At 40.6% G+C, this 23,250-nt stretch overlaps 1 protein-coding gene across 2 annotated transcripts; it reads left to right on the top strand.

Annotated features, from left to right (window-relative positions):
* Positions 1-2,789: 2,789 nt before the first annotated feature.
* On the top strand, positions 2,790-17,988 carry LOC149970424 (uncharacterized). 2 transcript variants are annotated; one of them, XM_090226258.1, is made up of 4 exons: positions 2,790-3,457; positions 16,217-16,409; positions 16,539-16,607; positions 17,013-17,988. In XM_090226258.1, the coding sequence occupies exons 1-4, from the start codon at positions 3,449-3,451 to the stop codon at positions 17,024-17,026; spliced, it is 285 nt and encodes a 94-aa protein (XP_090082384.1). In that variant the 5' UTR covers positions 2,790-3,448; the 3' UTR covers positions 17,027-17,988. The 2 variants fall into 2 exon arrangements, with proteins under 2 accessions (XP_090082384.1, XP_090082383.1); XM_090226257.1 differs by having other exon boundaries at positions 16,539-17,988.
* Positions 17,989-23,250: the final 5,262 nt, after the last annotated feature.

Here is a 23,250-nt window from a genome sequence, read left to right as displayed (position 1 = left end):
CCTTAAAGAAATAATAACTGGGGCCCTGTCTAAAATGAACCCCTACCTCTGAAAGGATTTGATACGTATAAGCAATATAAGCCTATCATAGGTTTACTAGCATAAAATTGCAGTATCTATCCTATCCATTCTCAGCTAAGGGAGTAGGGTATTTTGTACGGAAGCCCGACTCTGACCATTTTCCTCAATCCATCTCTCACCCACAGATAGAGGAGAGAGGAGGAACGCAGAATGGCAGCAGAGGAGAGGAAGCGCAGTGAGAGAGAGGGATACAGCAAGAGAGGATGGATGCGGAAGAGAGGGAGAGGAGGATGAAAGAGAAAGAGGAAAGGATACAGGAGCAGAGGTCAGTCATGCAATATACACGCACACATTCACAAATGTGTACTACTTATACACCAGGGTTGGGTGCAATTCGAATTGAAGGCAGCCAATGCAGGAAGTGATTTGAATTTTAAAGTCAGAAATATATATATTTTTTTAATTAAATAGATTCTATTTTTTTGTCAGTGAAAATGAATGAAATGTTTTGACAATTTAATTGTCATTTTAGTTTACTTCTTGAATTGACTGCCTTCAACCCTGTTATAAAAATGTATTTTACAAATTGATATAATCCTTTTATCTCTCTCTTTATCTCATTCTCTCAGGAAGTTACAATCCCAGATTGAAGCAGAGACTCACAAACAAGAAAGACTAAAATGTGTGTGTGTGTGTGTGAGCTTATCTGCATGTATTCCATACAGTATACATCTCCACCAGGCACAGGAGCAGCAGCAGAGGGAGTGTGAGCAAGAGACATGAGGTGGTCTGGCTCGCACTGATTCTGTACAGAGATAAGTATTGCCTCCCTATTTTGTCATTTCAACTACAGTGGCAAGAAAAAGTATGTGAACCCTTTGGAATGGCCTCAATTTCTGCATAAATCTTATATTCATCTAAGTCACAACAATAGACAAACACAGTGTGCTTAAACTAATAACACACAAATTATTGTATTTTTCTTGTCTATATTGAAAACATAATTTAAACATTCACAGTGTAGTTGCGGATCAGGTTGGAAAAAGTATGTGAACCCCTAGGCTAATGACTCCAAAAGTCAGGAGTCAGCTAACCTGGAGACCAATCAATGAGACGAGATTGGAGATGTTAGTTAGAGCTGCCTCACCCCATAGAAAACACACACAAAATGTCAGTTTTCCATTCACAAGAAACATTGCCTGATGTGAACCATGCCTCGACACAAATGAGATCTCAGAAGACTTAAGAATTGTTGACTTGCATAAAGCTGAAAAGGGTTACAAAAGTATCTCTAAAAGCCTTGATGTTCATCAGCCATTGGTATGACAAATTGTCTATAAATTGAGACAGTTCAGCACTGTTGCTACTCTCCCTAGGACTGGCCATCCTGCAAAGATTACTAAAAGAGCACAGCGCAGAATGCTCAATGAGGTTAAGAAGAATCCTAGAGTGTCAGCTAAAGACTTAAAGAAATCTCTGGAACATGCTAACATCTCTGTTGATGAGTCTACGATATGGAAAACACTAAACAAGGAAAGTGTTCATGGGAGGACACCACGGAAGAAGCCACTGCTGTCCAAAAAAAGTTTACAAACATGCACCTGGATGTTCCACAGTGCTACTGGCAAAATATTCTGTGGACAGATGAAACTACAGTTGAATTGTTCGGAAGAAACACACAACACTATGTGTGGAGAAAAAAAGGCTCAGCACACCAACATCAAAAACCTCATCCCAACTGTAAATTATGGTGGAGGGAGCATCATGGTTTGGGGCTGCTTTGCTGCCTCAGGGCCTGGACAGCTTGCTGTCATCGACGGAAAAATGAATTCCCAAGTTTTCAAGACATTTTGCAGGAGAAGTTGGGTGATGCAAGAAGACAACGACCCAAAACACAGAAGTAAATCAACAACAGAATGGCCTCAAAAGAAGAAATACGCCTTCTGGAGTGGCGCAGTCAGAGTCCTGACCTCAAACCGTTTGAGATGCTATGGCATGACCTCAAGAGAGCAGTTCACACCAGACATCCCAAGAACATTGCTGAACTGAAATAGTTTTGTAAAGAGGAGTTTTGAACAGAGAAATGTATCCTGACCGTTGTGCAGGTCTGATCCACAACTACAGAAAACATTTGGTTGAGGTAATTGCTTCCAAAGGAGGGTCAACCAGTTATTAAATCCAAGGGTTCACATACTTTTCCCACCCTGCACTGTGAATGTTTGCACAGTGTGTTCAATAAAGACATTACAATTTATAATTTGTGTGTTATTAGTTTAAGCAAACTGTGTTTGTCTATTGTTGTGACCTAGATAAAGATCAGATCAAATTTGATGACCAATTTATGCTGAAATCCAGGTATTTCCAAAGGGTTCACATACTTTTTCTTGCCATTGTACACAACTGAAATGCTGCTTTCTGACCCATCATTTCACCCTAATCATTAGATGTTTATTATCTCTAGAAATAATTTGGACTCACAATCAGATTAATGTGACTGTTAAACTAATGGTTGGTAATGGCTGACTATCGAGCTATAATCACGGAAATGCACTGAAATATGTGACCCGTTTGAGGTAACCAGGCGTATGTCGCAAGTCACGACTTCACAGAAGAGCCATTTAAAAAAATAAAACTTTTTTTTTTTCAAAATTCGTTTTTTTGGGCAGAAATGCCTTCTGGAACATGTGAACTTTCATGTGCCTTAATAATAATATTGTATGCCATCTGTAAATACGAATAACATTTAAAAATGACAAGCCTTGTTTAAGGATATGGCAGACATACGCCCCCTTTGGAGAGATTGGGTACCCCTAGTAAACTGGAAAAAAAATCTGTCAAAAATTGCTAATATATGCAAATAAAAATTATTATTGGATAGAAAACACTCTAAAGATTCTAAAACCGTTGGAATTATGTCTGTAAGTATAGCAGAACTCACAGGGCAGGCATTCTTCCAAACTAGTTTTTGTGGCCATGAAAGTTGGAGCAACTTTGACGTCATGGCCCCCACCCTTCCCAACCAGCTATGATTCTGGGGACACTTTCTATCTCTTCCGCTAGATGTCCTCTTTCATTAGAGCTTCAAATCGTTCAAATCCCGCGAGAATTGACCCTATGGGAGTGAAATTAGTGCGTGCCACGAGAGAATAGGCTGTGCGTATGGGCGCGAATTGGTCCCAGCCATTCCTTTGTTTCCAGCACTCAAGAGAAGGGCAGACGATGGCCGATTGAATTGAAGTTTGTTTTGCATGTCTAAAACATCATAAAGCTTGCTTCTGCACTTAGTTTGACCTGTTTAGTCGACATATAATGTGTAATTTTGAAGTTTTGATGCGCAACTTATCCGGACCAGAGGACGTTTTGGGTGCATTTCAGCTGATGTTATTAGCAGTAGCTAATACAAAGACGCAAGACTTGAAACCAAACGATGTATTGGGTAAGTATGAAGCCTTCCAGAACATTCTGAACGAAGACCATCGAAGGTAAGGGAATATTTATGCTTAAATCTGTGTTTCTGTTGACTCCAACATTACGTGGAAATGTAGCTTGGAACTGAGCGCTGTCTCAGCATATGGAATAGTGTGCGATTTCTGTAACGTTAAAAATAAATCTAACACAGCGGTTGCATAAAGAAGCAGTGTATCTTTCTAACTATATGTAGAACATGTATATTTAGTCAAAGTTTATGATGTCTATTTACGTTATCTTGCCGCGCTACATAGATTTCCTGCGGGCATTTTTGAGTAATTTCTGAAGGTGAACTCACTGTAAATGGACATTTATGGATATAAATGGCATATTATTGAAAAAAAAAAATATGTACTGTGTAATATGTCATATTTCTGTCATCTGATGAAGATTTTCAAAAGGTTAGTGAGCGATTTATTTTTTAATCCTGCGTTTGTTGATTGCATGTTTTGGCTATTGAAATGAGCTGTGTCTGGTGGTGGTTTTACATATATATGTGCTATGTTTTCGCCGTAAAACATTTTAGAAATCTGACTTGCTGGTTAGATGAACAAGATGTTTATCTTTCATTTGAGCTATTGGACTTGTTAATGTGTGGAGGTTAAATATTTTTAAGAATATTTTTGCGTTCCATGCGCCACCGTTTCAGCTGAACGTGGGAGGGTTGATTCCCAATTGGGAACCAGTATCGTAGACAGGTTAAGCCACAGAACAGTCAGCAACCTTCCCACTAGCCATGATATGCTGAGATAATGAGTGGGCTGGACATGCCAAGAGAGGAGTTCAGATTGGTCTGCCATATAGAAAGTTTCTGTCTATTTGAGCTGGTCAGTCTATGTTGGTAATCCTGTCGAACGCTGCTTTTTTATGTATCGTGTAGTGGATCTGCATAAGTGATGCTCTCCACTTTCTGGAGAATCGAGTTTTGAAATCAATGGAATTAGAGTATGATAGCTAAAGAGATAAAGAAAACACCTTGTCTCTGGATTACATCTTCAAACTAAAGGCAACCGTGGCATGGCATCCGTCATAGGGAGCCACGTCCATCATGCATGATGATGTATACAGGTAAGATAGCTAGCAACATTTTCCGATTTTACATGTTTCTAATTTTGAAAGTGGTTTAATTTCAAGCTAAAGTCTACTGTTAGCTAGCTAGCTAACATTAGCTGGCTGGATCCCTAGCTAATGTTATGTGTATGACGTTATTATTCATATCCCAGAACCGTTGGCTTGGCTAGTTAGAGCCTAATGTTAGCTCGCCTGCATTGAACCTGGTTGGTTAGCTCCCAGCAGATTAATGCAGGGTAGTAATGACATGATTTGGCACAATTGTTCATTGTTGTTTAACTAGCTAACGTTAGCTGGCTGGCTCGTTTTCTAAAGTTATGTGACGTGTGTGATCTTACACATTGTTTATCTAGCTAGGTTCATTGTTTACCTAGCTAGCTAGCTACATGTCTTAAGCTAAAGTGTAAAACACCCGTTGAATATGGCCGGTGTCCTTAAACGTCGGCAAAAAGACGTAATGACATTTTTGGCAGCTGAGCTGGTTAGGCTGTTTTCCTGTTTTCCAGAGTTAAACAAATCATCAGCCAGAGCGTCAAGTGTGCACTCTGAATGCTCCGAGAGTGAAACGAGATGGGTGGGGCTAAAGCATAAGAGGGTGTGAACGATGCTGAGCGGGTGTAGACAGAGAAGAGCTCTTCACTAGATACCAAAACATTCAAAGGCCATTTTCTCAAAAGTGAGTTTACAAGTTTATCAACTTTCAAAGCAGAATTACTTTTCCATTGTTCTTCAAAAATGCAGTGTATGCTATACCATTATACCATAGCTCTGAGTCTGTCCTAACATATTTAACTTCTTGACGCTACCCATCCCTGTCACAGGATCATTTTCGTCAGCAACCGCTGAATAGCATAGCGCAACAGTCAAATAATATTACTAAAAAATATTCATATTCATGAAATCACAAGGGCAATATTGCAAAACACAGCTTAGCCTTTTGTTAATCCACCTGTCGTCTCAGATTTTGAAATTATGCTTTACAGCGAAAAGCAATCCAAGCATTTGTGGAAGTTTATTGATAGCATAGCATTATGTACACTTAGCCATGAAAATCAGAAAAGCAATCAAATTAACCGTTTACCTTTGATGATCTTCAGATGTTTTCACTCACGAGACTCCCAGTTACACAACAAATGTTCCTTTTGTTCCATAAAGATTATTTTTATACCCAAAATACCAACATTTGTTTGTCGCGTTATGTTCAGAAATCCACAGGAAAGGGCCGTCACGACGACACAGATGGAAATTCCAAATAGTCTTCATGATGTCCACAGAAACATGTCAGACGTTTTTTATAATCATTCCTCGGGTAGTTTTTAAAATATATAATCGATAATACACTGCTCAAAAAAAATAAAGGAAATACTTAAACAACACAATGTAACTCTAAGTCCATCACACTTCTGTGAAATCAAACTGTCCACTTAGGAAACAACACTGATTGACAATACATTTCACATGCTGTTGTGCAAATGGAATGGACAACAGGTGGAAATTATAGGCAATTAGCAAGACACCCCCAATAAAGGAGTGGTTCTGCAGGTGGTGACCACAGACAGGCCAGTACATCAGGAGACGTGGAGGAGGCTGTAGGAGGGCAACAACCCAGCAGCAGGACCGCTACCTCCGCCTTTGTGCAAGGAGGAGCAGGAGGAGCACTGCCAGAGCCCTGCAAAATGACCTCCAGCAGGCCACAAATGTGCATGTGTCTGCTCAAACGGTCAGAAACAGACTCCATGAGGGTGGTATGAGGGCCCGACGTCCACAGGTGGGGGTTGTGCTTACAGGCCAACACTGTGCAGGATGTTTGGCATTTGCCAGAGAACACCAATATTGGCAAATTCGCCACTGGCGCCTTGTGCTCTTCACAGATGAAAGCAGGTTCACACTGAGCACATGTGACAGACGTGACAGAGTCTGGAGACGCCGTGGAGAACGTTCTGCTGCCTGCAACATCCTCCAGCATGACCGGTTTGGCGGTGGGTCAGTCATGGTGTGGGGTGGCATTTCTTTGGGGGGCTGCACAGCTCTCCATGAGCTCGCCAGAGGTAGCCTGAGTGCCATTAGGTACCGAGATGAGATCCTCAGACCCCTTGTGAGACCATATGCTGGTGCGGTTGGCCCTGGGTTCCTCCTAATGCAAGACAATGCTAGACCTCATGTGGCTGGAGTGTGTCAGCAGTTCCTGCAAGAGGAAGGCATTGATGCTATGGACTGGCCCGCCCGTTCCTCAGACCTGAATCCAATTGAGCACATCTGGGACATCATGTTTCGCTCCATACACCAACGCCACGTTGCACCACAGACTGTCCAGGAGTTGGCGGATGCTTTAGTCCAGGTCTGGGAGGAGATCCCTCAGGAGACCATCCGCCACCTCATCAGGAGCATGCCCAGGCGTTGTAGGGAGGCCATACATGACTTGTTTTAAGGACATTACATCAAAGTTGGATCAGCCTGTAGTGTTGTTTTCCACTTTAATTTTGAGTGTGACTCCAAATCCAGACCTCCATGGGTTGATAAATTTGATTTCCATTGATAATTTTTGTGCGATTTTGTTGTCAGCACATTCAACTATGTAAAGAAAATGAATATAATATAAATTAATATTTCATTCATTCAGATCTAGGATGTGTTATTTTAGTGTTCCCTTTATTTTTTTGAGCAGTGTAGTACTACCCAATCCACTTGTATATAGAGGTGATATATCTCACTATAGGAACAGACACCACACTAGGACCTCCAGGTGTGTCCTAGGTCAGTAGTGTAGGAGCTTTCTTAGTTCTTAGAGATCGTCTTATCTCTGCTTCTGCTTCCTTAATTTGTCTTGAGTTGTCTGCAACTGAATCTGATTTCTTAACCTCATTTGTTCTATACATTTCCTCAGCTTCAGTTGCTTCTTCAGTTTTATTTGTTTCTTCAGTCGACTTTATTTTTCTTCTCCTGTTCTCGCGTTAGGTTCTCCAGTCATTACCTTCCATGTACTGTCCAAGTCTAAACTGTATGTTTCTGACGTTTCTTCATCTTCTTTGTCATTTGACTTTCAAAGGCATAGAAGCCCAGCGATCCACCAACTTGTGCTTTCCTTTCAGTCCTAGATTCCATATCAGGACTGTGTCTCTATGTATAAGATGGGAGTAGCGAATCTGCTGATTATATCTTTGTTTGTTTCCTTTGTTCTGTTCGTCAGCAGTGGTCTGTATGCAACTTGCATCTCTTTCCTCATGTCTGACACATACTTCAGGTAAGTCTTCTCTGATGCTCCATCACTTGAGACTCTGAAGAACAAGTCTATAGGTAACCTTGCTTCAATAGCAAACATGAGAAAGTACGGAGAGTTTCCGGTTGCTTCATTCTGAGTGCAACTGTACACATGTACAAGACCTCCAATATGCTGACTCCATTTTCTCTTTCTCTTTGGATCCAGTGTTCCAAGCATGTTCAACAACAATGTTCTATTAAATCTCTCAGGTTGTGGATCTCCCTGGGGATGGTACGGTGTTGTTCTTGACTTCTCGACTCCAAGCATGCTCAACATTTAATGTATAAGCAGACTCTCAAAATCTCTTCCCTGATCAATGCATTCTTTGGGATAGACCGTAATGGATGAAGTACTTTTCCAACAACACTTTTGTGACCTTGGATGCTTTCTGATCCTTAGTAGGAAACGCTTGAGCATATCTGGAATAGTGATCTGTAATGACCAGGACATTCACTGTGTTACTGGAATGTGGTTCAATGGACAGGAAATCCACGCAGACAAGATCCAAAAGGGTCATCACTATGTATATGAGACAATGGAGCAACTCTCTTGGGTAGTTTTTCTCTGGATACAGCGAGCACAGGACTTGCAGTAGTGTTCGACATCCGATTTCCTACGTGGCCAGTAGAAACGGTCTCTTACTAATTCATAAATCTTGCCGAATCCCAGATTACCTGAGTCATTGTGTAATGACTTCAACACCACTTCTGTAAACATCTCTGGCATAAGTAACTGAGTGTGACGAGGTCTATGCGGAGAACTGGTAATCCTGTATAGCACTCCATCTTCAAACTTTAATTTCTCCCATTCTCTCAGGAGTAGAGGTAGCTGGATGTCCGGTCTCCATTACTCTTGTGACATCACCCTTCACTAGAGCAGACCACACCTCACCAATACAGGGATCTTCTTGTTGAGCAGCTGACAGCTCATTGGACTCAACCTTGGCAGCTGATGAGCACTCAACATAGTCAGATTGCAGTATACTTGAGAATTGGCATGCATAGAAGAACCCAATTGGTCAAACACTCTGTCTTGAGATGATCGATGAATCAGTCTGATCACAGTGGAAATCTGGCACATGGCTCTCACGCATTATGCGGCAATGTTTCTCCAATCTGGTTCCATTTCGGATTTCAGCATCAATGTTCTGTTTTCCCAGCATGTACTTAAGACTAAAGTCGTAGGTACACAACGCAAAAAGACAACAGTGACCAGTAGCATCCAGTTTTGCTGAGGTCAAGACATATGTCAGCAGATTGTTGTCTGTTCTCTCCTCAAACATTGATCCGTATTGCTAATCGTGCATTCTTTTAATGACGGCCCACTTTAATGCTAGGTATTCAAATTCATAGGGAGGGTAATTATACTCAGACAGGGATAAACTTCGATTGACGAATGCAACTGGACGCAGATGTTGATCCTTGTCTTCTTGGTACAATACTCCACCTAACCCTTCACCGCTTGCATCAACATGTAGTACATATGGCTGTTGAGGGTTTGCAAAAGCCATCAATGGAGCTTTAGTGAGGCTTTCCTACAGTTTCTCAAAGGCCATTTGAAGTACTCTTTGTCTGTTCTTTCCTTGGGCTTCCTTCCTAGGGATGGTAACCATGCAGGAGATGTAGTCTTTCACAACTATTCTATAATACCCACAGAATCTGAGAAAAGAACACAAAGTAGACACAGTGTCTGGTCTCGGCCATGTGGTTACTGCTTTGATCTTTGATGGGTCTGTAGCCACTCCATCCTGTGATACTATGTGTCCCACATAGTTGACTGACGCTTGGCAGAATTGACACTTGTCCAAAGACAACGTCAGTCCTTCTTCTTTCAAGTGATCCAACACTGAGAAGACTCTCTTCGTGTTCTTCCAGTGTCTGTCTGAACACTATCAGATTGTTGAAGTACACTAGAACTTCGAGCAGGTTCATGTCTCCAATGGTCTGTTCAATAACACGTTGAAAAGTTGCTGGTGCTCCTGACACACCCTGCGGCATCCTCTCAAATGGATAAAATCCAGCCGGACATATAAAAGCAGTCTTCTCTTTGTCAGCTTCACTCACCGGTATTTGATCATATCCAATTCTGAGATGAAAAACGCTGAACCACTTGCTTCCATTCAAATTGGTCAGGGCATTTTCAATTTGCGGAACGGTTTATTGGTCAGAAACTGCACTTCTGTTGAGTGTTCTTCCTCACCACTACAATCCGCGATGCATAGAAGCTTCTCGACGGAGAGATGATTTCAACATCTTTCAGGTTCTTCAGATGTTTCCTTACATCTTCCACATCAGCTGGGGACAGCCGTTGAGACCTCTCCCTAAACGGTGTGTCATCAGTGACTCGAATGGTATGGCAAGTACTCATGGAACAACCAACATCAAACTCATGAGTTGAAAAAACATTTTCATTCCATCATATTGTTAGTTAACCTCTTTTTTAATTCTTCAGATTAAAGGTGAGTCACTGAAGTTGAATGAAAAAGTCAGCTTCTCAGGTAAGTTGTCCTTACTCCTCTCAGGGGCAGCAGGAACAGGAGCTACATCTACAGGAAAAGGTAAGCAATGGGTATGCCACGTTTTAAGGTTATCTGCCTTGACAATACATTCCTGACTTTAACTGTTATTCTTCTAGACGACACAACACTAGACGTCTGAATTTCAGGTCGAACAATATGTGTTTCTGGAAACCGTGAATCTTCTGGACACTGGGATTCTTCAGGCCCATCGACCAAAACGGTCTGAGTACAAGGTGATGCAGGAAACGTTGTAATCCTGGTGACTGTTGCTAGTCCACCAGGGGGCAATGTTACAGATTTTGTCTGTGAAAACCATACTGTTCCTTTTTTTTCTGCTCATCAACATCAGTTGGTATCTCTTTCATCTACTCATAAGCCTCTTTGATAACAGGATGAACTCATAGTGTGCATAGGAAATCTTCACCTCCTTGCTCTTCGCAAACCATCATCATCCTTCTCATCACAGAAGTGGTTGTACCAACCAGGATAGAGACTTCACCTTTCACGGCTAGGTCTGGACAAACCAACACAAGTGCTTCTATGGTCTCTGCTACACCTACTACTGATCCTAAAAACTCCAACTTCAACTACAAATAAAGCCATCATAGGGGTATTGCTCTAAGCTAAGGCCCCAAATCTCCAAGGGTTCAATGGGCTTTAACCTGTCTAGGACTAACCCCGTTCCACTAGCAGAACCCCTCGCCGTCAGCCAATGAAATTGCAGGGCGCCAAATACAAATCAACAGAAATCTCATAAATCAAATGTCTCAAACATTAGGCACCATTTGGTATTAGGCACCATTTTAAAATGGTAAATAAAATACAATTCTCTTTAATCCAGCCACAGTATCTGATTTCAAATATGCTTTACAGCGAAAGCTCCACAAACTATTATGTTAGGTCACCACCAACTCACAGAAAAACCCAGCCATTTTTCCAGCTAAAGAGAGGAGTCACAAAAAGCACAAAGAGATAAAATTCATCACTAACCTTTGATGATCCTCATCAGATGACACTCATAGGACTTCATGTTACACAACACATGTATTTTTTGTTCGGAAAAGTTCATATTTATGTCCAAAAATCGTATTTTCCATTGGCGTGTTACGTTCAGTAGTTCCTAAACATGCAGTGATATTGCAGAGAGCCACATGAATTCACAGAAATACAAATGTTGATGATAATACAACTACTATACATGGAACTTTAGATACACTTCTCCTTAATGCAGCCGCTGTGTCAGATTTCAAAAAAACTTTATGGAAAAAGCATAATCTGAGAACTGCGCTCAGAGCCCAAACCAGCCAGAGAAATATCCGCCATAGCATTATAAATATTCACTTACCTTTGATGATCTTCATCAGAATGCACTCCCAGGAATTGCAGTTCCACAATAAATGCTTGTTTTGTTCGATAATGTACATCATTTATGTCCATTTATGTCCAATAGCTTCTTTTGTTAGGGCGTTTGGAAACAAATCCAAAAGTGCGATCTGGTCCATTCGGACGAAACGTTCAAAAAGTTATATTACTATTAAAGAAACTTGTCAAACTAAGTATAGAATCAATCTTTATGATGTTTTTATCATAAAAGTTCAATAATGATCCAACAGGAGAATTCCATTGTCTGTAGAAAAGCCATGGAACGCAGGTTGCTCTAAGGGCAGACCCCTTAGTCAAACAGCTCCCATCCGGCCCCCCTTCACATGAGCAGTCTGAAACAACGTTCTAAAGACGGTTGACATCTAGTCGAAGCAGCTCCCATCCCACTGTCTATTCGATAGGGGTGAGTTAAACTACAAGCCACTTCCTGTTTGGATTTTTTCTCAGGTTTTTGCATGCCATATGAGTTCTGTTATACTCACAAGACATCATTCAAAACAAATTAGAAACATCAGGGTGTTTTCTATCCAATGCTACTAATAATATGCATATATTAGCATCTGGGACCGAGTAGGAGGCAGTTCACTCTGGGCTCCCTTACTCCCTATCCCAAACAAGTTAATGGCACTTGTTGTAAAAGTATCTGAGAGTAGGGTAATCTGAGTCCCACTTACTAGTAAAGCTTTAGCATAGATGCCTTCAATCTGTATGTGAACAACAGCAATAGGGCCCACTGAGCCGAAAGATAGCATATATTTTGCTTCTTGTTTCCTGTTGCACTTGGTGGAACGTATCTTCACCGGGACGTCAGGCCGCTCCTTTATTGCGCCCACGGTAGTTTCCCATTGACCGTGTCTGGCTGATGAGACACTTGTTGACTTTCCACAGATTTTCTTCGCCCTCACAGTCTCGTTTGAAGTGTCTATCCTCTCCACATTTATAGCAGAATATACCAGGTCGGCCTTCACCCTTAGTGGGGCCTTGAGATGGATCAGCAATCTTCCTTCTGACTTTGAATGCGCAATCTCCCTTCTGACTTTGAATCTGTCTTCTGAGTGAGTGTGTCAGGTTTCAGCCATTCAGTTCTTTCCTCAGCAGCTCCATGTCAGTGTTGACCTCTGTGGGTGCAGCAACAACTGGAGTGACAGCTGATGACATCACAACACTTGTGGGAACAGTCCTGTTTTGAATCATATCTTCCTCCTCCCTTAACTTGTGAAGCAGCTGAGAGAAGGTATGTGGATCACGCAGCTTGTAGGTTATCTGAATGCAAAGAGCAACCATGTCAGGTGACTGTGCACCTCTCACAATATGTTCAATGAGTTTGCTATTCATCTCAGACAGTTCAAAACCACCTTTGCGAAACACACAGTGCAGCAGTTTGTTCCATCTCAGCAGATGTACGCTCGTGGGCAGTGTTCGGAAGTCCGGGTGAATGACATGCCCAAAGTAAACCGATTGTTACTCAGGCCCAGAAGCTAGGATATGCATATACAAACACACTGAAGTTTCTAAAACTGTTAAAATAATGTCTGTGAGTATAACAGAACTGATATGGCAGGTGAAAACTGAGGAAAATCCATCCGGAAAATGTATTTTTGAGGTCACAGGCCATTTCAATGCTAGCCTATGGGAAAAACAAATAGATAGGACCCAGATTGCAGTTCCTATGGCTTCCACTAGATGTCAACCGTCTTTAGAAAGGGTTTCAGGCTTGTTTTTTGAAAAACAAAGAAGTAGTTGTAGTTTTTCCAAGGTGTCCCTCATTAGAAAAGTAGTCTTGTTGCACGCGTGAATGAGGTGCACGCTCTTTGTTATTTATCTTCCCTATTGAACATACTGTTCTTGTCTTAAATTTTATCATTTAGATATTCGAGTACCTGAGGATTAATTAGACCCATCATTTGACTTGTTTGGACAAACTTTATCGCAACATTTTTTGATTTGTTTGTATGCATGTGTCAGATTCTCCCTCTGAGAGGTGGGTGTGGAGTCAGCCGCAGGAGAGCAAGAATATCCAAGAAGGGCATTTCATTACTGTCCACCAACACAACAGGCACAGGACCACAAACGTAGCCACAAGAACACAGGAATGCAGTTTAGTAAACAAAACGGAGGAAACACTCCTCTGCTAAACTAACATGCGGGCAAAACGTTCCAGTGAAAAAATACACCAGCTTAATTAACAGTTAAAAAAACGCAACCCAAACCAACGACAGTAAACAAACAATCCCATACAAAACCTGGCGGGTAGGGCGAGATTAAATACCCCACTGGTTAACTAAACCAGACACAGGTGAACACAAGACAAACAAAACCAAACGAAAAAGGGATCGGTGGTAGCTAGTAGGCCGGCGACGACGACCGCCGAGCGCCGCCCGAACAGGGAGAGGAGCCACCTTCGGTGGAAGTCGTGACAGCGTGTTGAACGAGTGGATTGCTGAAATCAATGGCGCCAACTAAACTGACTTTTTTTGGATATAAAGAGGGACTTTATCGAACAAAACAACCATTCATTGTGTAGCTGGGATTGCAAACAGAGGAAGATCTTCAAAAGTAAGTGATTTATTTTATTGCTATTTGTGATTTTGTGATGCCTGTGCTGGTTTGAAAAAGTATTTTGATGTGGGGCACTGTCCTCAGATAATCTCATGGTATGCTTTCGCCGTAAAGCCTTTTTGAAATCTGACAACGCGGTTGGATTAACAAGAAGTTAAGCTTTTAAACGATCTAAGACACTTGTATTTTCATTAATGTTTAATATTAAGATTTTTGTATTTTGAATTTCGCCCTCTGCAATTTCACCGGATGTTGTCGTAGTGGCACGCTAGCGGGACTCCGATGCCAAAGAGGTTTTTAAGGAAAAAAATAAGAAGTTCATAAGTGCTATTCCTCAGAATTTTCTTAGGAATTTATAGTTTTCTTAGGGACTTAAGAACTTTGTAAACATCTTCTTATGTGGCATTGACATCAGTGACGTGCTTGAAACCAATAAATGTGAAAGGGATGACAGAATTTGGCCCACTATAATAAAGTGTTGATATTCCCATTTTATTCCATTTATTTTTTTCCTTTTGTCTCGAGAATAAAACATTTTTAGTTGGCTCGTTAACCCTTTATACACACACAAAAATGGATAATCATGGAAAGTGCGATAAAAACTTCAGCAAACAAGAACTTGAAGTGATGGTGAAGGAAATAGAAGCCTGGAAAAGGTTGCTGTTGGGGAGACTCGATAACTGTGGGGTCACTGCAGAGACCAAAAAGAGAGGATGGGCGAGAGTGGCCGAGTCTATCTCTGCCGTTTGGGGATATGACGCCGTAAAATAGAAAAGTCAGCTGCTAAGAAGAAGGGAGCTGAGAGAAGCAGGGAGTTGAAGAAGACTCGACCATTCATGTGGCCCAGCTGGAGGAGAAGGTGTTTTCCATGATAGGAGACGTGGTAGAGGAATTGCGGTCTGGCATAGACTCGGGCTGTGCAACCCTTAAGTTAGCTATCTAGCTAACGTGTAACAACATTAGCTAATTAGCCAACATAGCTAACGACGTTAACGTTAGCTAAGTTCGCCAAGTTCTTCTTTGCAAATTGACATACTAACTCTAGCTATATAACATTTCTAGAAAATTGAAATATATTGTTAATTACTAGCTAGCTAGATAATGCATGTTTAATTTGTTTTCTTGCAGTAATTACATTTCTGGTAGCTAACTGTGTCTGAGGTAGTGGCGCAAGTAAACGTTCATGGTTGCAAAAGTATCCAGTAGTGCAGCTAAAGTTACACTTGTTTCCTTCTCTCCTCATATCGAGTCTACTGCTCTTGAAATGTTGCCATTCTGACACGATGTGTTTGACTTTCCAGAAATATCTAGAAGAAAAAGAAACGCACACCTATTAAGACGAGGTGCTGGCTAGCGTAGGAGAAAACTTGAAAACAAAAGAGAGCCGCACACTCTAGGAGCTTAGATGCAATAATTTAATTACCAACGTTTCGACAGCCAAGCTGTCTTCATCGGGGTATAATCACAAACACTGCGGGATGACTTGTTTATATAGTGTCAAAAGACACATGTGTCTGTAATCATGGCCAAGAGTGGCCTAATATCATTGGTTAAAATCAAATATTAAAATGTCATACAAAGAACAGCATACAAACAAATGTACAACATACAATCATAGATGAATTTGACTACACAAGCTTACGAACAATTACAATGGCAAAGTCACAATAATCACAAGAATGGCTTCAGATCAAAGTCTACGTTGAGACCGAAGGGCGCAAGGGTCTTTCAATGAAACTTTCCAGAAATAACACTGGACCTCATCCATATTCCCGAACCTGGATGTGGGAGCCATGGATCGTTATGATCATAAGACAGAAGAACAAGCAGAGGTAGGTGTTTGTTTGATTTCTCATTTAATATGTTTTATTATTATTCTGCAATAGGCCTACAACACATATCATTCCCACAACAGATTAATTGTATTTTCTCAACAGGTCATCACCAAAGACACGGAGGAGATGCGCCTGTTTCAGATCCTTATTCATCATGACACCCCAATGTACGAGCCAGTGCTACAACGGGCAAGGAAGCTTGCTGGTGTGGAGGAGATGGTGGCTGTCCAGAGGACGCTCCTGGGGGAGCTCATGTCCCTGCGCAGGGTGCAGGAGGTGCTACTGAAGGTGGAAGGTGAGAGATTAGCCCTGGAGAAGCGAAGGAGACTTGAAGATTATTATTCTAAAATAAATCTGTTTCGATATCATACAAACCTTTTTTGTCATGTGAATCTCCTCTTAATTACATAATTTCTTGCTTCAGCATTGCATCTACCAACAGCATTGTGGTCAGCGACAACATCCTGGTCAGGTACAGCTGGTGGAATGTCAGGTATATTGGGATATGGCATCCTGTATTGTATGCAGTTGTTATGCAAGATATATGCTGAGGTTATGATCTTGCATGTTTTTTCTGGGCTGTATAAAATAACTCCCCCAGAGTGGTCAATCTAGATTTAAGGACTCCGATAGATCCCTCTACTAAACTCCTCCATTTCATCTGAGCATGGTTGTAGTTCTCTTCTGCATCGCTGTTAGTGTTTAGGATTGGTGTCATGAGCCATGTTTTTTTTCATTTCATAAAGGATGTCTCAGCCTCCAGTACTTATGCTGCAGTAGTTTATGTGTCGGGGGGCTAGGGTCAGCCTGTTATATCTGGAGTATTTCTCCTGTCTTGTCCTGTGTGAATTTAAGTATGCTCTCTCTAATTCTCTCTTTCTTTCTTTCTCTCTCGGAGGACCTGAGCCCTAGGACCATGCCTCAGGACTACCTGGCATGATGACTCTTTGTTGTCCCCAGTCCACCTGGCCGTGCTGCTAATCCTGTTTCAACTGTTCTGCCTGCGGCTATGGAACCCTGACCTGTTCACTGTGATTACTATTATTTGACCATGCTGGTCATTTATGAACATTTGAACATCTTGGCCATGTTCTGTTATAATCTCCACCCGGTACAGCCAGAAGAGGACTGGCCACCCCTCATAGCCTGGTTCCGCTCTAGGTTTCTTCCTAGGTTTTGGCCTTTCTAGGGAGATGTTCCTAGACGTTCCTGGGGTTTTAGGCTGGTTTTCTGTACAGCACTTTGATATATCAGCTGATGTAAGAAGGGCTATATAAATAAATTGGATTTCTTTACCTAATAGCTATTATCAGGAATGTGACCTTCCTCAAACTTGATTCCCAGGGCCTAATTTGATACAATGAAGGAGTCATGTATGCTCCCAGGCCATTTGGCAACAACAATGTAGTCTACTCTTAATAGAGTAGACTACATTGCAGACTACTTGTGCATTAATAGAGTGGCATTTCTGAATGCAAATCTCTCATAAATGCAAAATATGATCAGCATTGTTGTGTGCTGCTGGTTATAACATGGCAATAAAGAAGAGAGAGAAAAGAGGGACCAGTTTAATGTTTTAACTGGGATGCTGCTGTTTTGCACATTGTTAGTTGTTTTTCTTTGATATGGTGCAATATTCTATTATTATGTTGTTCAGATTGTATTTGTTTAGAATTGTTAAATTTATATGCACTTTGCTTATATAAGGGCATCCTTATGTAAGGGCATTCTTATGTAAGGGCATTCTTTTTTACATTTCTTTCAATTAGTGGGATGCTGCAGTTAAGCAAATTGTTATTTATTTTTCTTTGATATGGTGCAATATTCTATTATGCTGTTCAGATTGTGTTCATTTTGAATGGTTAGATTTAAATGAACTTTGTTTATGTACATTAAAAGTTATACTTTAAATGCAAATGTTTAATATAATTATTTTTCATAACAGCCCAATGATTTCATTTTATAATTTCATTTAGAATTGTTTTAACACCAATCATAGTCAAACTATCCAAACTGTTTTACTTGAAAAAATACAAAACATATATTTTTTTAAGAGCCGTTTGGAAGCCAAAAGAGCCGGTTCTTTTTGGTGAGCTGAGCCGAACTGAAAAGAGCCGGAATTCCCATCACTACGAGGCCTCAGCAACAACAGAAAACCGCGTAGCCCTCTGCACACCACCCACGGTCCATCTTGATTGGCCCAAACGATCACACACCCTTCACGTGACAGAAACTGTCACAACATTTTTAATGTAACAGTACATACTAATTTAACCAACATAGGCACAACAACAAAAGCTGTAGTAAAACCTAGAGTTTATGAAAATAAAACAAATCTGATTAAATTAATACAAGGTATACAACACATACATCCACATATTATTATTAGTTCTAAATACATGTTTTAATATGGTATTGCATATGTGTACTTCTTTTTATTCTCCTTATAAACCGTGATTACACGTTGCATTAACATGTGGTTGTCGTCATGTGATCAAGATGATTCGATCACTATATATGATCGAGACTTGTTGCATCTACACATGGTAATAAAATGTGTCTCTAGCTGGCCACTGCATCTATATTGTGACCAGATTCCCTGTGCCCTCCATTTGTATAAATGAATCCAACCTGCCTTGAACCTACCCTTATCAAATCAAATCATATTTTATTTGTCACATGTGCCAAATACAACAGGTACACCTTACAGTGAAATGCTTACTTACAAGTCCTTAACCAACAATGCAGTTTTAAGAAAATACATTTTTTTTAAAGTAAGACATAAAAATATAAAATAATTAAAGAGCAGCAGTAAAATAACAATAGCGGTGAAATATACGGTGTTGGGGTAAATGAGGTAAATGTCCATGTAGGTAGAGTTATTAAAGAGACACGCTGTATAAATCGACAGAAAACAGCACACTTTTATAGGCAATAGTTTATACTCTCATCATTAGAGCCTACCTTTGTTATCCAGCTATATAAGACAAGCGTAATAGGCTCCTGTCCCGATAACCGCGACCTGTCCACCACCGTTCAAATACATGTTCAGAGAATCTCTCCCGTCCCTAAAAAAGTAATCACACAAATGAGCGGAGTGTCTGGATGTGTGAACAAAATATAATTGATGCATGGTATAAATAAAAATGACACTTTGGGCCCTTATGCAAACAGTAGAAATATAAACCGGTTAAAATACAGAGTAGGCTAAGCACATATCCGAATGGCGCAACGCATTAATTCAAATAGGTCTGTACGGGTTGATCTTTACGCATGGATGTTTACATACGATGTCTTCATAATTATGTTCATGATTGAAAAGGAAAATATTTTTAACTCTCTAAAGAAACTGACATATACAGTATAGTCCTTACAATGGACCACGCATGTAGAGCAAATACTATGGAGGGATAAAGTGTACATCTAAAAGTAGCCTAGTCCTTCCTGTTGTAGGCTACATTATATTGGAGAGCGTCATACATAAAGAGAAAGTTGTGCGCCTTTACGCATCAGTTTGGACACCTTCTGCACTTTACTGCTATACATAGATTTGTCTGGAAAATGCTCAAAGATTCACAGAATATCCTATAATAAACAGGACTGCATTATATACCAGAGATTGTTATTTTGTATACGGTTAGTCTGGTACAGCAACTGCCCCGCCCTCAACCGCAAGGCTCTCCAGAGGGTGGTGTGGTCTGCCCATCGCATTACCGTGGGCAAACTACCCACCCTCCAGGACACGTACACCACCCGATGTCACAGTAAGGCCAAAAAGAATCATCAAGGACAACAACCACTGCCTGTTCACACCGCTATCACCCAGAAGGCGAGGTCAGTACAGGTGCATCAAAGCAGGGACAGAGAGACTGAAAAACAGCTTCCATCTCAAGGCCATCAGACTGTTAAACAGCCATCACTAGCACATTAGAGGCTGCTGCCTATAGGCATAGACTAGAATTCACTGGGCACTTTAAGGAATGGAACACCAGTCACTTTAATAATGTTTACATATCTGGCATTACTCATCTCATATGTATATATTGTATTCTATACTATTCTACGCTATCTCATTCACTTAATAATGTTTACATATCTTGCATTACTCATCTCATATGTGTATACTGTATTCTATACTATTCTACTGTATCTTAGTCCGTTTCACTATGACATCGCTCGTCCATATGTATTTCGTCTTAATTAATTTCTACTTAGATTTGTGTGTATTGGGTGTACAACAAATTACACAACTGTATGTTGTGTAATTTGTTAGATATTACTTGTTAGATATTACTGCACTGTCGGAGCTAGAAGCACAAGCATTCTGCTACACCCGCAGTAACAGCTGCTTATCACGTGTATGTGACCAATAACATTTGATTTGATTTAAAGTAGAAAGGAAAGGAGGAACGCAGCGGACGTTGCACACGTATGCACATACCTCTTATTCAGATCACTCAACGACATCATTCAAAATACAATGATATCGTATCATGCAAAATGTTTTATCTTCACATTCAATCTATCTTGCAGGTTGTCACTAGTTTACAGCTATATAGTGCCTTCAGAAAAAATATCTACACCCCTTGTCTTTTTCCAAATGTTGTTGTTTTACTGCCTGATTTAGGATTTATTTTTAATTACAATATCATCCACCCTCAGAGGACACATATATATTTTTAGTTTTCACAGCTTTTCTGCTACATATACATACATTGTACTTTTAAAAACAGCAATCACATAACAATAATACATTACTAAACATAAACTCTTAATCCCACCCCTCAGCCACTCTCAGCCCATCCCACCTATCACCATAGACCACCCCTCAGCCACTCTCAGCCCATCCCACCTATCACCATAGACCACCCCTCAGCCACTCTCAGCCCATCCCACCTATCCCCATAGACCACCCCTCAGCCACTCTCAGCCCATCCCACCTATCACCATAGACCACCCCTCACCCACTCTCAGCCCATCCCACCTATCACCATAGACCACCCCTCAGCCACACTCAGCCCATCCCACCTATCACCATAAACCACCCTCGCTTGGTTTCCATGTGCCATATATTTGTCAATTGTGCTGTGATGTTTTACATTAATTTTGAGTCTTTCTAATCACATATTATCCACAGATTGTAAACTAAAGATGAAAACCTTTTTTATGAGTATTATTATGTTATTGATTGACAATATGGCTTTCCAAATCATCCAACACTGCTATTTGTAAGGTTAATTTTAAGTGAATGTTGTGATTTTTTAACCATTCCTGAACCTGTGACCAGATATATAGCATTATGTTAGTGGTAAGGATTTTGTATAATAATTTAAATGGAAAAACTCAGTTTTGAATCAAGTGTTGTTTTTTTTAATTAGTTCATATACCATGGAGATGTACATCTCTTCCAATTTATTTTGCAACCTGTATGGAGCAGCAGCCAACATTTTTTTCCTCAAATGAAACTGCCATATTTTTCCATTTATGCCAAACCTTTTGTATCTTTAATATACATAACCAGTCAAAAGTTTGCACACACCTTCTCATTCCAGGGTTTTTCTTTATTTTTACTATTTTCTACAATGTAGAATAATAGTGAAGACATCAAATCCATGAAATAACACATACTGTATGGAATTATGTAGTAACCAAACAAGAGTTAAACAACTCATAATATATTTTATATTTGAGATTCTTCATGGGAGCCAGCCTTTGCCTTGATGACAGCTTTGCACACTCTTGGCATTCTCTCAACCAATAATAAAAATACCTTATTTATAAACAGCAAATCCACAGTAAAAGGAACATGACAACCCGCTTGGATTTTGCCAAAGGCCACCTAAAGGACCCAGACCATGGGGATGTTTTTCAGTGGCAGAGACTAGTCAGGATTGAGGGAAAGACGAACGGAGAAAAGTACAGAGAGATCTTTGATAAAAACCTGCCACAGAGCGCTCAGGACTTCAGACTGGGGTGAAGGTTTATCTTCCAACAGGACAACGACCCAAGCACATAGCCAAGACAATGCAGGAGTGGCTTGGGGACAAGTCTCTGAATGTCCTTGAGTGGCCCAGTCAGAGCCCGGACTTGAACACGATCGAACATCTCAGGAGAGACCTAAAAATAGCTGTTCGGCAACGCTCTCCATCCAACATGACAGAGCTTGAGAGGGTCTGCAGAGAAGAATGTAGTGTCATTCCCAAGAAGACTCGAGGCTGTAATTGCTGCCAAATGTTCAACAATTTCTGAAAACCTGTTTTTGCTCTGTCATTATGGGGTATTGCGTGTAGATTGATGAGGATTAAATCATTTTTTAAACATTTTAGAATAAGGCTGTAACATAACAACATGTGGAAAAAGTCAAGGGGTATACATAGTTTTTGAATGCACTGTAAGTCAAGGGTTATGAATACTTTCTGAAGGCACTGTAGATAGTCTCTCCCTTTACTGAACACAGACAGACGAATTCCAATGCAAACTCACAATTACTACCAAACAGGTTTTTATATCTCCTTTAAAACCTTTCAACTACTTGTATTCGTTTGACAACGTTGATCTAGACATAGATATATTCCTTTGTCTCTCTATCTTCATCACATTCCACTAAAAACAAAGCTTTTTAAAAGTAGGCTACAGTACTACGTGCACCACTATTAATATTGCTCTATTTTATTTGCATATGACGGCAAAATCCTATTGTCCTATCCAGTCATGCTCTGAATGTGTCTTTGTTTGCCATTGCTATTCTGTATCCCACCCACACATACACCCGCACCGTGAAAATACACCAATGTATTATTGTGAATGCCTTCATAGAGTACAGATAATGACATAGTTAGAATTACCACGCCATGGAGATAATTTTTGTTGTTGTTGGGTTAAGGTTGAGAGAAAGACCACACCTCACATAGTTATGGCTGATATGAGGTGCTTAGGTAAACCCGTAGACACAGTCCACGTAGACTTAGTATAGTCCAACCGGATTGTCCACCCATACTGTACAGTTCACCCATAAATTGTAAAGGACAGAATGCAGGTAAATTGACAGTGGTGTGTTGTGACAAGTATTAGTATCTCAGGTGTCTATCAGGTTCTGTTCCGATCCCTGATTTGTTTGTGTCCTCTCTACCTCCAGC

The sequence above is a fragment of the Oncorhynchus mykiss genome, chromosome 29, assembly GCF_057628025.1.
Source record: "Oncorhynchus mykiss isolate SJ-2025 chromosome 29, ASM5762802v1, whole genome shotgun sequence".
In the NCBI taxonomy this organism is placed as follows: domain Eukaryota; kingdom Metazoa; phylum Chordata; class Actinopteri; order Salmoniformes; family Salmonidae; genus Oncorhynchus; species Oncorhynchus mykiss.
This window is presented reverse-complemented; position numbering and strand designations above follow the sequence as displayed.

Bases quoted from the DNA above. Each gene is read 5' to 3' on its own strand.
- LOC149970424 (XM_090226257.1), top strand. The intron at 16,410-16,538 runs GTGAGAGATTAG...TTCTTGCTTCAG, and splicing joins GGTGCTACTGAAGGTGGAAG to CATTGCATCTACCAACAGCA.